The sequence below is a fragment of the Anthonomus grandis genome, chromosome 1 (genome assembly GCF_022605725.1).
Source record: "Anthonomus grandis grandis chromosome 1, icAntGran1.3, whole genome shotgun sequence".
NCBI classification, from domain to species: Eukaryota; Metazoa; Arthropoda; class Insecta; order Coleoptera; family Curculionidae; genus Anthonomus; species Anthonomus grandis.
In genome coordinates this window covers 18,296,636-18,310,991 of record NC_065546.1, presented here as the reverse complement: position 1 = coordinate 18,310,991, position 14,356 = coordinate 18,296,636, and the positions used below count along the sequence as shown (strand labels likewise).

Below are 14,356 nucleotides of genomic sequence, written 5' to 3'. Positions count from 1 at the left end.
AGGTAAAAAAAGGTCTTATTTTTCCAGAAACTTCCTAATTTTTATTTTGTCACAAATTTTTTTTTACCTTCACTTTATAAACAAAACCCGAGAATATGGACATAACTCTACAAAATATATTTTTGACATATATCCAACAAAAAATAAATTAGTTACTACAAACTGAGGTCACTAGAAATAATTTACAAAAATATATATTTGGTGAAATGGAACATTTCGTCAAATATCTCTAAGGTAGTCTAGATGTTCTACGTAATTCCTATGATATTTTAGTGTTGTTAGACATATTTTTTTTTTATAATAAATTTTAATAAAAAGTTTGAATTTTCTTAGCATCACTAATTGAATTAAATAATCAGGAAGTAGAAAAAGACATTATTGAGTGTTTCAAAAAAAATTGTTTTGAATATATAAAAATAGACTGAAAGCATATTTTTAAAGTTTATATATTATGTGCTAAAAGTATGCCTTACAGTTTCTTCTGGGATTCTTTAAAGTTTCACATTTATTAAGGTTTCTATGACGATCGATTTTTAAAGGTTTCGTATCTTAAAAGTTAAGTTATAACCTTTATTAAATAAAATCGGTTAAATAATCATTCTTGAAAAATTAAGCAGAAAATTATCTTTGGAGTGTTGTCAACCATTCTGAAATTGTATAATTTTTTCGCAAATGAGTAAATTAAAACATAATTAATTCCTAAGTAATATAATGCTTTTCATGCTTTCTAATTTTATACAATCTTACGAAAAAATGTACTTAAAAAAATAAGTAATAAAAAAAAATTTCTATCAAATTATTTTTCAAGAATGAAATAATCCTTTTTCTGTACACTATGAGAACCAACACACTTGTGAGCAATTTAAAATAAATATGAGCCAATATTTTTATAGTGGCGGCCTCAGGATCGATTTTCCTGATGCAGAACGACCGAATTAATTATTAATATATATTAAAGAATATTTATTGTCAAAAAGGAAAAATAATAAGAAAAACGCCAATTCATTCATCCATACCAAAATTAATTTTTCTCCTAAATCTGGAAAAATTAATAAGTTTTGGTAATTTTTTTTGATAAAACCATTGATACAAATTCTGTATATTTATTTTTATTCTGTTGAATTAATTTTTTTCTGGAAATATTTACTATTACCCCGGATTTTCTTAAATTGTATTTTAAGTAAAATATCTCAAATTATTCGATTCTTAAATTATGTTTAAAATGAGTATTAGAACAAAAGTATGTCCTATTTCAATTTAACCAAGCCATTTTGGGGCCATCGCAATCTAATCAATAATTGCCACTTTCCTTGACTTCATTGAACATGTTTATGACATATCGGTTAACTGTTGATTAAACTTGGGATAAAAATCTACTATGGGGAATTTATTTTCTACTTTGTATTTCCCAATGAAAATAATTAGGCGTTCAACGACCCTTTTCGTGAATTTTGTAAGAAGTGCTTTAAAATTTAACTGTAAATTTCTTTGTGTGCTTTTTCTCACTTATTTAACTCGATAGTTGAGCTTTATTTGACTAAATTTAACTTAAAACATTCAATTTCATTTAAATTTACCCAGAATTACAAAGCTGTGTCTAATTTAGTATTTGGGCGAAACCGATTATTTCTGTAGTATAATACTTAAAACATAAATCAACACAAAGCATTTTTGCAACATTTGCTTAGAACATTGAAAATTTTTATACTTACAACATCTCTGATGCTATGGAGCAAAATGCTTATGCATCATAAAAATGGCAAATAGAAATGGAAAAAAAACCTTTTATAATATTAGACTTAAATAAATGTAGGTAAGAGATATTAGAGAAAAAGGCAACAACATCGCAACGTCTCTAAATTGCCTTGTTTATGCCAAAATATTACACAAGTACTGGGATTCTAAAATTACGATTCAACATGATTACTCGATTTGACTGATTCTAAATAAAATTTTCAATCGTGAGTGTCTTGCGGATTGCCTAGTTTTTAACGATTTGTCGACGACACGATTGGGTATATCGAATGCACTAAACGATATAGCTTCTTCCTTATTTAATACGTGCATAATGTGTCAGTATCCTTTTTTAAACGTATTTGTTTGATTGATTGTTTACCAATAGTCATACCAGTTTTTCATTTGTATATCAAGAAGCTTTCTTAAACACAACTAATAGATCTAATTCGACCCTATTTTCCACAACCTTCTGTTAATAATAGAGGCAGAGGAAGTAGAGTTACCATTAAATAGAAGTTTTAATATGTCAAGATATTATGCCACAAATTGTTGCCAAAGAAGCATTGGACAATATTTTAAATTTCGAATTAAATAAACTACTGCAAGTCGTTGGATCCATAAAATTACTGAAATTATTGACAATCACCTTGCTGATCAGTTCATTAATTTTCCAAATATAACAGATGAGAGACAATTAATATCCACAATTAACATTTATGGAGAGATCCAATTTCCCTGGTGTTATAGGTCCTATTGATTGCACCCATGTTGCCATATTAAAACCAAAAGTATATGAACACAACGAAAAGTTTTTGTGACTTTCCGTGAATTCAATTTTTATTTCCTAATGGGTAGTGGTGGTTTTAAACGATTTTTTGTTTATTATATATATTTTTTTTTTTATTTTATTATTTTATTATTTTTTTATTATATAAGAAATAATATAGGCATATATTTAAATTTAAAAAAACACGGAGGCGAAAAAAATAAAAAAAATAAATGAAAATTCTTAGTGTTTATCAATAGAAAGGATAATTGACGTTTTCATCTGTCATATATTAGGAAAAATAACAAAAATATACCAAAAAACCTAAATCAAATGGAATAAGACGAGTTTAGCCGACGATTGAAATTTAGAATCACCCTTCTCATCACGACTGAGTGGCTATCGAATTCGAAGTCGTGATCGTATCGAGATCAAGTGTTGATTTTAGAATCCCAGCCCTTAATCAAATCGAATAAAACGAGTTTAGCCGACGATTGAAATTTAGAATCACCCTGGTCGTCACGACTGAGTCGCGATCGAATTCGAAGTCGTGATCGTATCGAAATCGAGTCGTAATTTTAGAATCCCAGCCAAAGAATCTTTACCAATGATGTTGTCAAAAATATTTACATTATAAATATTTACTGTTGTTAAAACAAAGTTGTTATTTACTGATTTTAGTCTTTTAATCTTATAAAAACATATGTATATACTTAAAAATTAAATTAAGTTCCTTAATAACGAACTTTCACATAAGCGAACCTAGTAAATAAGACTAAAAGATCGCAAGCGCACAGTTAGTTGCACGTTAGCAAGCTGTTATCAGAGTTTGAAAATGCGTTAAAAACTAGTGAAGCAATTTCAAAGAAATTACTTAAAGCACTTAGTTTAGATGCTAAATATGTCATCGTCAAAAGACTGCAACGAGTTAAGCGACAAAACAAAATTTATTCGAGAGCGGAATTAAATCAAGGGTGAGTATATGTCTAGAAACGGAAGGCAACAGAATAACTTTCTTTTATTATTCAAGCATAATGTTTTTTTTTTTTAAATTTATATAAGTTTAAGGTAGATTATATTCATATGTAATAATGCTCATAGTTAAATATAAGAAACTAACATTGTTTTACTATTAAATTTTTAAAGATCAGGGTAATATTTTAACCATTAGGAACCGAATGTAAATCACTAGAGTTTTTAAATTCAAAGTTGAATTAAATTAAAATTTGTAAAATTGAGGACACAATATTGAAATGTTTCAGAATCAGAAGGGAGAAAACATATAATATAAAAAAAATTAAAAAATCCACGAATTCTAAAGTTAACCAATGCTTGTTAGTATAAATCGGAAAAAAAATTGCTTACAGATAAAGAAGCTTAAGTTACTAGAAGCTGAATCGAAAATAAAAAAAAAGGCATCACATAATCAGCGGGCAAATTGTTGGAGAATCTTGACATAAATTTTGTAAACGACTGGCTACAAAATATAATGGAGATAAGACTGATGCGCCTGAAAGGATGTGATGATTTAAAGGGAAGAAATATTATGGTGGGAAGCTTTTGAAAGAACAAATATCTTGGTATCAGGTACAGAAAAAAGAAAGAAGTGTTTTAAAAATGTAATGCGATTGGCGGTGAATTACAAAGTAATAAATAAAATACTTACGCTTGAAAAATCATACTACTGTTATATAGCTATCCAGTCCATCCAAAACATTTGGAACTGATCAAATTAGTCTTTATGCCTCCGAATAATAGTTCAAACAATAGCCATTAACTGAATATCATGTAGACATAGTTTCCTCTATTAATAATCTATTTCATTCTCATATTCTTAAAAGATGCCGCTGGCGGTGCCTTTCAGCGGCACCTTTGGCAAAATATAATATGGGTAGAGGCAATCATAAAGATGTTCACGAGCATTTCATTTCCGCCCTTATAATAAAAATTATTGGTTTCATTCTTTTCATTTTGATAACAAACATGTGGTAGTTGAAAACTTGGAGGATGATGCAAGTGTCGCTTCTCTGTCATCACCAGGTTAAATTGATGATGATGAGGATCAAGACGATGAAGATGAAGTATAGTGATGAAGCAAAGATGAATATATGGAATCTTCCAATTTTTTCAGTAAAAAAATACACCGCACCATATATTTGATTATCTAGCCTAACCTAGTTTTAATTTAAATGTATGTGTTACGGTTAATGTCGTAAATTTGACGTTAATGATATTTACCGAATATTATCGTTAATATAATACCCATCTTGGTTGGGCTATATCGTTATTAATGGGAAAATATTGAAAATGTCCAACGCTCTCGGATAATGTTGAAAATATATATATTTATTTGATTTTTCGTTTGTGTTCGGCCAATGTTGTTACCGACCAAGAATAGATGGGCAATATTGACATTAAATATCAAAGCTGATTAAATATCTATTTATAATGGATATCAAGGACAGGATTTTGCACCCGCCCTTGGCGCAAATGGCACCGTTTATATCCCTTTCGTCGAAATATACTTTTTTCTGATGCAGCTCATCTAAGGGAGATTTCTTTTTATCATACAGTCTCACAAAGATTTTCAAATAATATAAACTTCTCTAAACATGAGTTAAATTCAGATCTTGTAAATTTGTTCTTGAGGGTACGACTATTTGTACCTTATATGATTTCGTTTATTATTTCAGTTTTTTCACAAGAAAGTATACTTAATATGTAGTATACTTGTAGAATGTATACTGAATACTGATAAAAGCCTTTTTTAAAAGAACTAAAAGTCCGCTCTTCCGTATGCGTTAACGATAATAGAAGTTCTACCCGGACAAATATGAAAAAATATAATTTCATTCACTGTTTATCCAATTTTGCCCATGTTACTTGGATGCCTACGTTATTGCCCGGCCATTATCGTTAGTATCCGATGCTGTCAGACATATACGATAATAACCGGTCGATATCGTTAATATACCGGAAATGAACTAAAATGTATTTATTGATCATTTTTTATTTCATCATTTATATATTATATCGGTAATAGCCAATATTTTTTGACGGGCCTTGAGGTTTTTTAGATTAAATTGTAGATACTGTATTTAATACAATTCAACTTTCGGGAAAAAAAAATCTTAAAAAAGTGAATTGCAATAGTGGTATATGAAATAAAACAAGTTTATAACTTGGGTGGCTCTTGAATATTGGGTGACAAAATCGTTTCTTATTAAGAAAGTTTTTGAGGTATGGTTTTAATTATGAAATTATAGAGTATGAAACACAAAATAATTTTAATAATGTCTAAGATTTATTCCGAAAATTGTTTTTAAATATAGTGAACATTTGGTAAGGAAAGTTACAAAAAAATCCTAAACAAACGTGTAATTTAATTTAAATATAAGGTGCTCTTTGCCTTTTTTCGCTTGACCTAGTGACAAAATTATGCTTTTTTGTATAAAATACATGTTTAGAAAACTTCAACATTTCAGGGTCATTCTCTTAAGTTTCGAAATATTCATAGAATAGATTACCCAAACTTTAATTTATTAAAGTTAATACTGAACATTTTAATTTTTGCGTGTTATTAATGTCGCTTGATTAATTTTTAAATGAAATTTAATGATTTTTTTAATAGTAATGGTTATGAATAAGGTTTTGTCGAACATACCAATACTAATTTAGCTATATTTTGTTACTTCGTTAAAAAAGTTACGTCATCTTAGGAAGTGAACAATATCGAAACTAGTACTCTCTACTAGTTACATAAAAGCTATAAATGAAATTAAATTTCTGGATTTAAACATTTATGTTACTAATTGTATGTTTATTATTTTAGAAAAAATAAATAAATCTGCTCTATATCTTAGTTAGATAATACAAGATGGCATAAATTTCAATATTTTACGGCCTTTACAAATGTCTTTATAAAAGAATCTTTTTTCAACCCTTCTAAAAGGGTTAAACCAAATCCCATTTCAATTTTTTTAATGGGATGATGCTACTTGAGGCATCTCGTTAGAGAACTTTTTGAAAAAAGAAATTCATGGTCTACTTTTCTTTTTATAAAGATAATTTAACCTTGACAAAAAAAACTGTTTAGACATATGAAAATTAAAAACAAAATATCCCTACGTTAAATTCGTATTTTGTTAATCCCTATATAATATAATGTAATGGTCAAAATTATGTACTGGCCACTCTACATCATCTTCAAACAAGTGCAATAAGTCGAATTTTTATTTAATAAAAAAAGGCACAGATAAACAGTTTTTTGTGAGATAAATCAAATTAGAGAATGGCCAGATATAAGAACAATGTTCTTTGGTAAAGTAAGTACCCATTATTTATTCGTGAATATTTAATTACGATAAAATGTCGTAATTAACAGAAAGTCGCAATTATAATGATTGACCCGGATAGGAATTTAAAATGAAGTAGTGGCGCTGTTTCGAGAGACTTATCCTTGATTTGCTCTCACTGAGTCAAAGTACTGTGAGTAAAATGAAGAAGCATTTCAACATTTTGAAAAACACTTCTGCAAGGCAAGTAGCCCCCGGATTACGATGTTTCAAAATAGGGTAAACATTATAAAGTTAATAAGAAAAAGAGTATTTAATATGCGATCAATCCAAGAGCTGCTGGAGGACTATCCTGATCGTAGATTAGAAATGTGGGAAAACATGACGAATTTAGTTGATAATATTCAAATACATTTAGGTTAACATTATATCTGAAAGTATTTGATGTATTATGTTGGGTGTTATTTTCAACCGAACTTATTTTTACTATTAATCGAGAGGTATATAGGTAGATGATAAAGTCGTTTTAAAATTTAAGCCAAAATCTTATCATGTGATATTTGCAAATATCTCTCTAGTAAAATCGTTATTATGCCGAAACAAATCTAAAGTGGGTGGTCAATCATTGGAGATCGAACTACTGACCCAATATTTTTTGATAACATCTTAAATGGTAACAGATCTATGCTACAAGACCCAGAAGTATATTAAAGAAAGTTAACAGAAGATCAAAAGTGAAATTCAATTAATTACTCTGAATATTTTAAGAAGTTCAGTTTTCAAACAGAGTTTTATTATAAATATTTAATTATAATAATGTTACATATTTGTAATAAATATGTAACATGATTCTTTTTTTATAATTATTTAATTTATTTGAGTACTTATTGGAGAAATATTGGAATTTTTTTTATATTCAAGAGTTATATTCAAGTTTTGGAATATGTAAACACATCTAAATTGCTTAAACAGAACTATGCACATCACATTTTAGATGAAGGTATTTGTCTTATTATATTAATTTATATTATTTATTTATTTATTTATATTATATTAATATGTATTTTAAGAGATATTGTTTATCAGGTTAAAAAAGCAGATTGTAAAAAAGGATATTATTTTGAAAATTGGTATTGGTGTTAAAATTTTTGGATATTTTATTAATTTATAAGAATTCTAATATAAATCGTTTGTTTTCATCGTTAAAAGTATACAAAGACCTGAAACCTAACCATAAATTAAATAAAAGTAATATTTGGTTCGTTCTAATTTATACATGGAATCGATTATCTATACCTTTGAGAATTGTTAGTGGTCAGCGTGTTAACACGGAAGGTCTTTTAATTAATATTTATTTTCCTACTGGGTCACAAATATAGGAAATGATGATTAGACCTAAAGGTATAATAAATTTAATTAATAGCACTATCGTTAATTAGAAACACATACAATTAGTGGAAAGTTATAGTAATTTGAATTATAAGCTCAATATGTCTACAGCTACATAATAATAACGGCATGCCTGTTTTGCTCTGTGACTACATGCTGCTTGAACATTGTGTTAGTTTTTTGATCCTCGTTAGCCCCTGCCGGAGGAAGCTAAACCTAATCACGCTGGTAGCCACGCCATATAATGCAGTGCATCCTATCGCAATAACGTGCATTAAAAAATTTTGTATTGTGAAAGGTATTAGTTTAGTATTGTGAAAAATTCCATTTGGGAAATGAACTGAAAGGAGCAGAGGTCATTATTTTCTACTCAAGTTATTGTGGCTATTTATATAATTATATTCCTTCCAAAAGAGTTTCATTTGGCAGTATAATGTAGGAATTGATTTTCAACAGTTGTTAACAGTTTTTCGAAAAAAATGTGTACAAACGATTCTATAAGAGAATTTTTTCTATTTTTTTTTTCAAATATTTTTCCTAACAGTCTTATTAGCGAGACTAGGAATATTAAATGCCCCTCTAACCTGTATTTGGAGACAAATCTCCAAATAGAGGTTATCTTAAGTACACTATTTACAAACACCAACAGATTTACAGAAGTTGCGATAGAAAATTGTGAAATGTGCCAATTTCATCTCACCAGAAACTTTGGAATTACGAAATGGCTTTTGTGATAGGTAACTTATTGTTTAGCCATGAAGGATGTGTGTGAACCTATTGTTTAAAGAATTAATTTTTGGTTAATTTATTTTTTAGTTTTAATTTATTTTTAAAAATTTTCTACTTTTATCATATTTTATATGATATTTAACTCTTTAATTTTCATTGCGAAATTGTTTTGCAAGTAATTAAGTTATTCTTATCAAAGTCAGGTACGTCGTGTCGTAGTGTCGCGTAGTGACGTAGCTTTTGAAAAACAACGACGTACTAAGAGGTAGCGACAGTAGCGCACGAATTGCATGCCTGCGCGTTATCTTATTTCGCCTTTAAGCAGCTTTCTAATGCATAATGATCGATTCCCCAGCTGACATTTACTTATGCCTTATTTAATACACAATGCTAATGTAGGTTCGACACAAAATTTTAAAATATTGTGTCTCAGGATGTAAGTTTAATAGAAATGACATATCTGAATTAATATTTTATGTGTTTCCAAATCTAGACAAGCGAAAAGAAAAAAACATGCACAATATGAGTCCGTTGTGAAGGATACATAATATTTATATTTCACATTTAGAATGTGAAATATTTATACAGGGTGTTTCAGAACTATGGGATCAAACTTCTGGGGGTTGTTCAGTGCAACAGAAGAATCCATTTGAGTATAGGAACCCATGTCTGGAAATGCGTCACTACGCCACTACGCGTTAAAATTTATAAAAAACATTAATTACCTAAATAGGATCTGCTGCATTTATTTTTACCTTTTGTACATGATACCATAACAGCAATTGTTTAAAATCAACGCTTATCAATGTCAATTCAGAATGTCATGTTTAAAAATTTTATAGCTTACAATTTTTAAATATTTATTGCTAATGGAAAACTTTACCAATCAAGAATTGGCGGTTATGCATTTGGCATACGGAGCAACAAACTGCAATGCATGAGCAGCATCGCGGTTGTATTATGAACATTATCCTGAACGACAGCATCCTGGATACAAAAAGTTTTATGCGGTTCATCGGCGGCTCGCTGAGACAGGCATGTTTAAGACCAAGATGCATGATACTGGTGTTGCTCGAACCGTAAGAACGGTCGAATTTGAAGAAGAGGTGCTTCAGCGAGTTGCCGATGAACCATTAAATAGCACACGTGACGTCGCTAAGAATATCAATACGAGTAACTCTTCTATCTGGCGGACTACACGAGCAACAACTCCATCCTTACCACTTCCAGAAAGTTCAAGATATGACTGCAGCCGATTATCATCCTAAAGTTCAATTTTGTCGATGGCTTCTGGATCACATCTTTGCACAACCAAATTTTTTACGATATGTTTTGTGGACCGATGAAGCCTCTTTCACAAGAGACGGTATTTTTAATAGTAGGAATAGCCATGTTTGGGACGAAGAAAATCCTTATGCAATTTTTCCAAGAAAACATCAGAATCGTTGGTCTGTCAACGTATGGGCAGGCATTGTTGATCATTATTTAATTGGGCCATACCTTCTACCGGAACGGTTAACAGGACCTATTTATCTGCGTTTCTTGGAGGAAGTTCTTCCAGAACTCCTTGAAAATGTTCCACTAAACGTTAGACAGCAAATGTGGTTTCAGCATGATGGAGCGCCGGCTCACCTTGCTTGCGGTTTGGGCACTGTTGGATTGCCAGAGGTGGAACAGTTTCTTGGCCTAGAAAAACTTAAATCGGGTGGCCCCTAGAAAGGTCACCCGATTTAACGTCGCTCGATTTTTTATTGTGGGGACATGTAAAGTCTTTAGTCTACGAAACTCCAGTAGAATCAGAGCTAGACTTAATTGGACGAATAACAGCAGCATTTGAAATCATTCAAAACGAGGATCAAATTTTTAGTGTAGTCCGCCGAAATCATGTGCGGCGTTTAAATCGATGTATTGAGGTTGGAGGAAGACATTTTGAACAATTATGCATCAGATCCTATTTAGGTAATTAATATTTTTTCTAAATTTAAACGCGTCTTAGGGCCGTAGTGGCGTAGTGACACATTTCCGGACATGGGTTCCTATACTAAAATGGATTCTACTGTGCACTGAACAACCCCTAGAAGTTTGATCCCATAGTTCTGAAACACCCTGTATTTCACATTAAGAATGTGAATGAAAAGAATTGAAACTGCGACTTACAATTAAAATACTATTGCCAAATTTTATTTTAATTTGAAAAATGTTTACGTTATTGTATAAAATCGTGGATTCTGACAAGAATTTGCAGATCACTTTTTGAAGGGGGCGAAAAGAGAAACCATCTCAGAAAGCTTATAATCCAATAATTTTTCTTTGCTATCTTAGATAAAAGCGCATTTTCTGTTAAAACACTCTTAAAAAATTTTCTAAATTAGTTATGGTCAATTTTTTGCAGCAGAGCACCAACATGAAAACTGTTTAACAATGTCAAGCTTCTTTTACTGTTACTATAATCTTAGAAAAATTATAATTTTTCTAAGATTATAATTCAACTATCTTTTTGTACACTGATGATAAGTTTTCTTTCAATTAATTTTTTTTGAATATCTTCACATACTTTATGTTTTAAAACTTAAAAGTTACATGTATTCCAGAGTTAGTGAGCTTAATTCTCCCTTCATAGCATGACTTCACAGGTACTTATTCATTCCGATACTAGTGTAAGAAAATATATTCTTACTGATTACGAAATTAAGTTCCTTTATCAACAATATTATCGGCGTACATATATTTAATAATATTACTACCCTAGGAAGGAAAAAAACAATGCTCAAAATCATATAAAATTGGTTATCCAAGGCAATAAATAGTAACAAAAATCAGTTACCCTTGGAATAATATAATAGATCTATGAGAAATATATTTTTTATTTTTTCTTCTTCTATTTTCTTTATTTTTTTTGCTAACTTTCCATTTTTAAAAATATATTGACTCGAGTAAAGGCTGTATCCCATAGGTAGCTTAAGATTTCGTACTTGTAAATCCATGTTTTCTTCAAACCTGGAGGTACTAGAGCTCATTAGATAAATTGCTTGTTTGTTCCTGTTCATGGTACCTCACGGACACGACTCACACGCCACCTCTTGGAGTTAACTTATATAATATAATATTTTTTCTTGTTTTAGATTCACTTAGCTACTCACTTAGCAGCCGCCTTAATTGACCCAGCAGAGAAAGCATTACGGCTGCGTGCGTTGCTGCCAGTACCTCAACTAGATAGATCCAAGCACGCACACGTCATTGAAAGCGGAGTCTGCCATCTATGTAACATTGAAGTTACTAGTCTTAGAACCAAACATTGCAGGTTAGTTTTGGAGCTTTTTTCGTACTAATCGTATTAATCTTTATTTTTATATTGATTTGACAAGTGTTGAAAAAGTGTGTTTGTATAAGTGAGTTAAATTACTGAGTCAAATAATAATTGTAAATTTAAGTATTAGAAGCCTATAGAGTTGGGTAAGTAATTATCAACTTCCGAGCATATAACTTATATTCTCGATGGGAATGAGCTAAATCTAGTAAATACTCTAATAATAGCTAAATCGAGTAAATCTGGTCTAATCAGTATGTCATTTGGTTCAGGACCTGAAATGAGAAAAAAACGATAAATCAAATAATACAAATAATACTTTGATAGACCCTGTGTTTTAGTTACTATTAAAGTTAGAATACCGCAAGTTGACGTCAATCACATTATTTTGACGTAAGGAATCTACTGTTGTTCTATGTCCCATTACTTTCGGGAAACTCTGTATATAAATAATATAGCAAAATCTATAACTGGAAGTAAAGTTATTTTATGCATAATATACTAGGTTTCTCTTGCATGTAAAAAATCTATGAGATGTCGACTGGACAGGTTGGTAAGAGTACAAGGGTTGTGAATGACTGATTACTTACTTACTTACTGCTAACCTATTAAATCTGAATATGTCAAAAACTAAATATATGATCTTTTCTTTGAGAAGATAAGAGGGTTCTAGTAAATCAGAAATAAATAAAGGTGATGGAGATTTTTCTTGATTTAAAATTAAAAACATCTTACCTTCTAAGAATAATATGTCTGTATAATGGAATAGGACACTTTAATTCAGTCAGTCTGGGTGTATAGCCCAGTAGTGTGAGGTCATTCTGCATATGCGACGAGCGCCTTAAAGTTGCGGCCCAGAGTGTTTTTTTTCCTCTTTTGGAGTTCCTCTATTGTGCTCGAATACACCTCAGCCTAAAGGCTTATTGTGCTCACCCCAATATACATCTATACTACCCAGCCTAGCACCTCGCTGCCCTGTACTAGCCGGTACAGGTCTTTTACTACTGTGGTACCTCATGCTTTTGGGTTCAGTATGTCTCTCCCAAATATTTGTTGCCTTTTACGACACAAGGCCTCCCAAATGCAAATTACATATCACATTTTTTCTGGTTCCTTTTCGCACAATCGGCATTCAAGGTCTCCATTATTTCCTCGAATTCTGTTCAGGTGTTTTTTAACGGCCATGTGTCCCGTTCTGATACCTATCAGTGTTCTGAAATTGTTCCTCCCAAATGTAAGGAGGTCTCTAGCAATTTTTATCTAATAATTTTCTATTTTAAAGTTCATAAACGTGTTTTCTCTCTTCGGCTATCTCATTTCTGTCCAGTAGGCTTGATGTTTTCTTTTCACCTAGTCCCTGACCTCACTGCGGAGTGTGCTTTTTGGCAGTCTCGGTGTAGGTTCCGGTCCGACGAAAGTCCTTTCAACGTCGTCCTTTCAATACATTCTTGAAACTGAGACAAAGAATATTATGTAACTTTACACTAAGCGCCATATTTTCTAATAAGATACTCCTTAGAGTAAAAGAGCTTTTACATACTTCAAAAGCAAATTAAATGTTATACCTCAAGCGAATTTTTACCTGAAAATTAAAAGGCAATGACTTTCCAAACTAAATTAATTTATTTCATTAAAAATGAAAGCAGTCACGGGCCACTTCATTTTTTTAAAATTTGATTACACTATTTTTGGGATGGAAAATGGAAAGAGCACCCAGATAAACGAGAATTTGCAAATTTTTAGGATAACATAACTATGGTCGCGGCTCAAAATAATCGATTTTCTTGAAGCAATATGCGTGGACTCTAGCTCTGATGCTTATGTGAACTCGAACAATATGCTCTTAAAATATTTGTACTGAATTTTTTAACACTTTTCTTTGATTCGGTTGTTGACCCATAATTGGCTAACTTTCACCTAATTAGTTTTTCCTCGGCAGTTTTGCTAAGAAAATTTTCTAGTATTTTTTTATCGCATTGTATAAAATTGTTTTTTATTTTGTTCAGGTCATTTGCTATTTCTTTCAGATTATTGAAATTATATTCTATTTTTTATAAGCGGTTCAAATTCTTTCGGATTCCTTTCAGGCAGTTTAAGTTATTGGTCATTTCTTTCACGTTGTCTTAGTCATTC

General features: G+C 30.6%; 1 protein-coding gene across 1 annotated transcript in view; it reads left to right on the top strand.

The window, feature by feature from the left end:
* LOC126735468 (palmitoyltransferase ZDHHC11) overlaps positions 1 to 14,356 on the top strand; it is a 107,215-nt gene that overhangs the window by 38,209 nt on the left and 54,650 nt on the right. Inside the window, exon 3 of the mRNA XM_050439462.1 lies at positions 12,039 to 12,217. Coding sequence (XP_050295419.1) covers positions 12,039 to 12,217 — 179 coding nt within the window. The remainder of the gene's footprint in view (positions 1 to 12,038; positions 12,218 to 14,356) is intronic.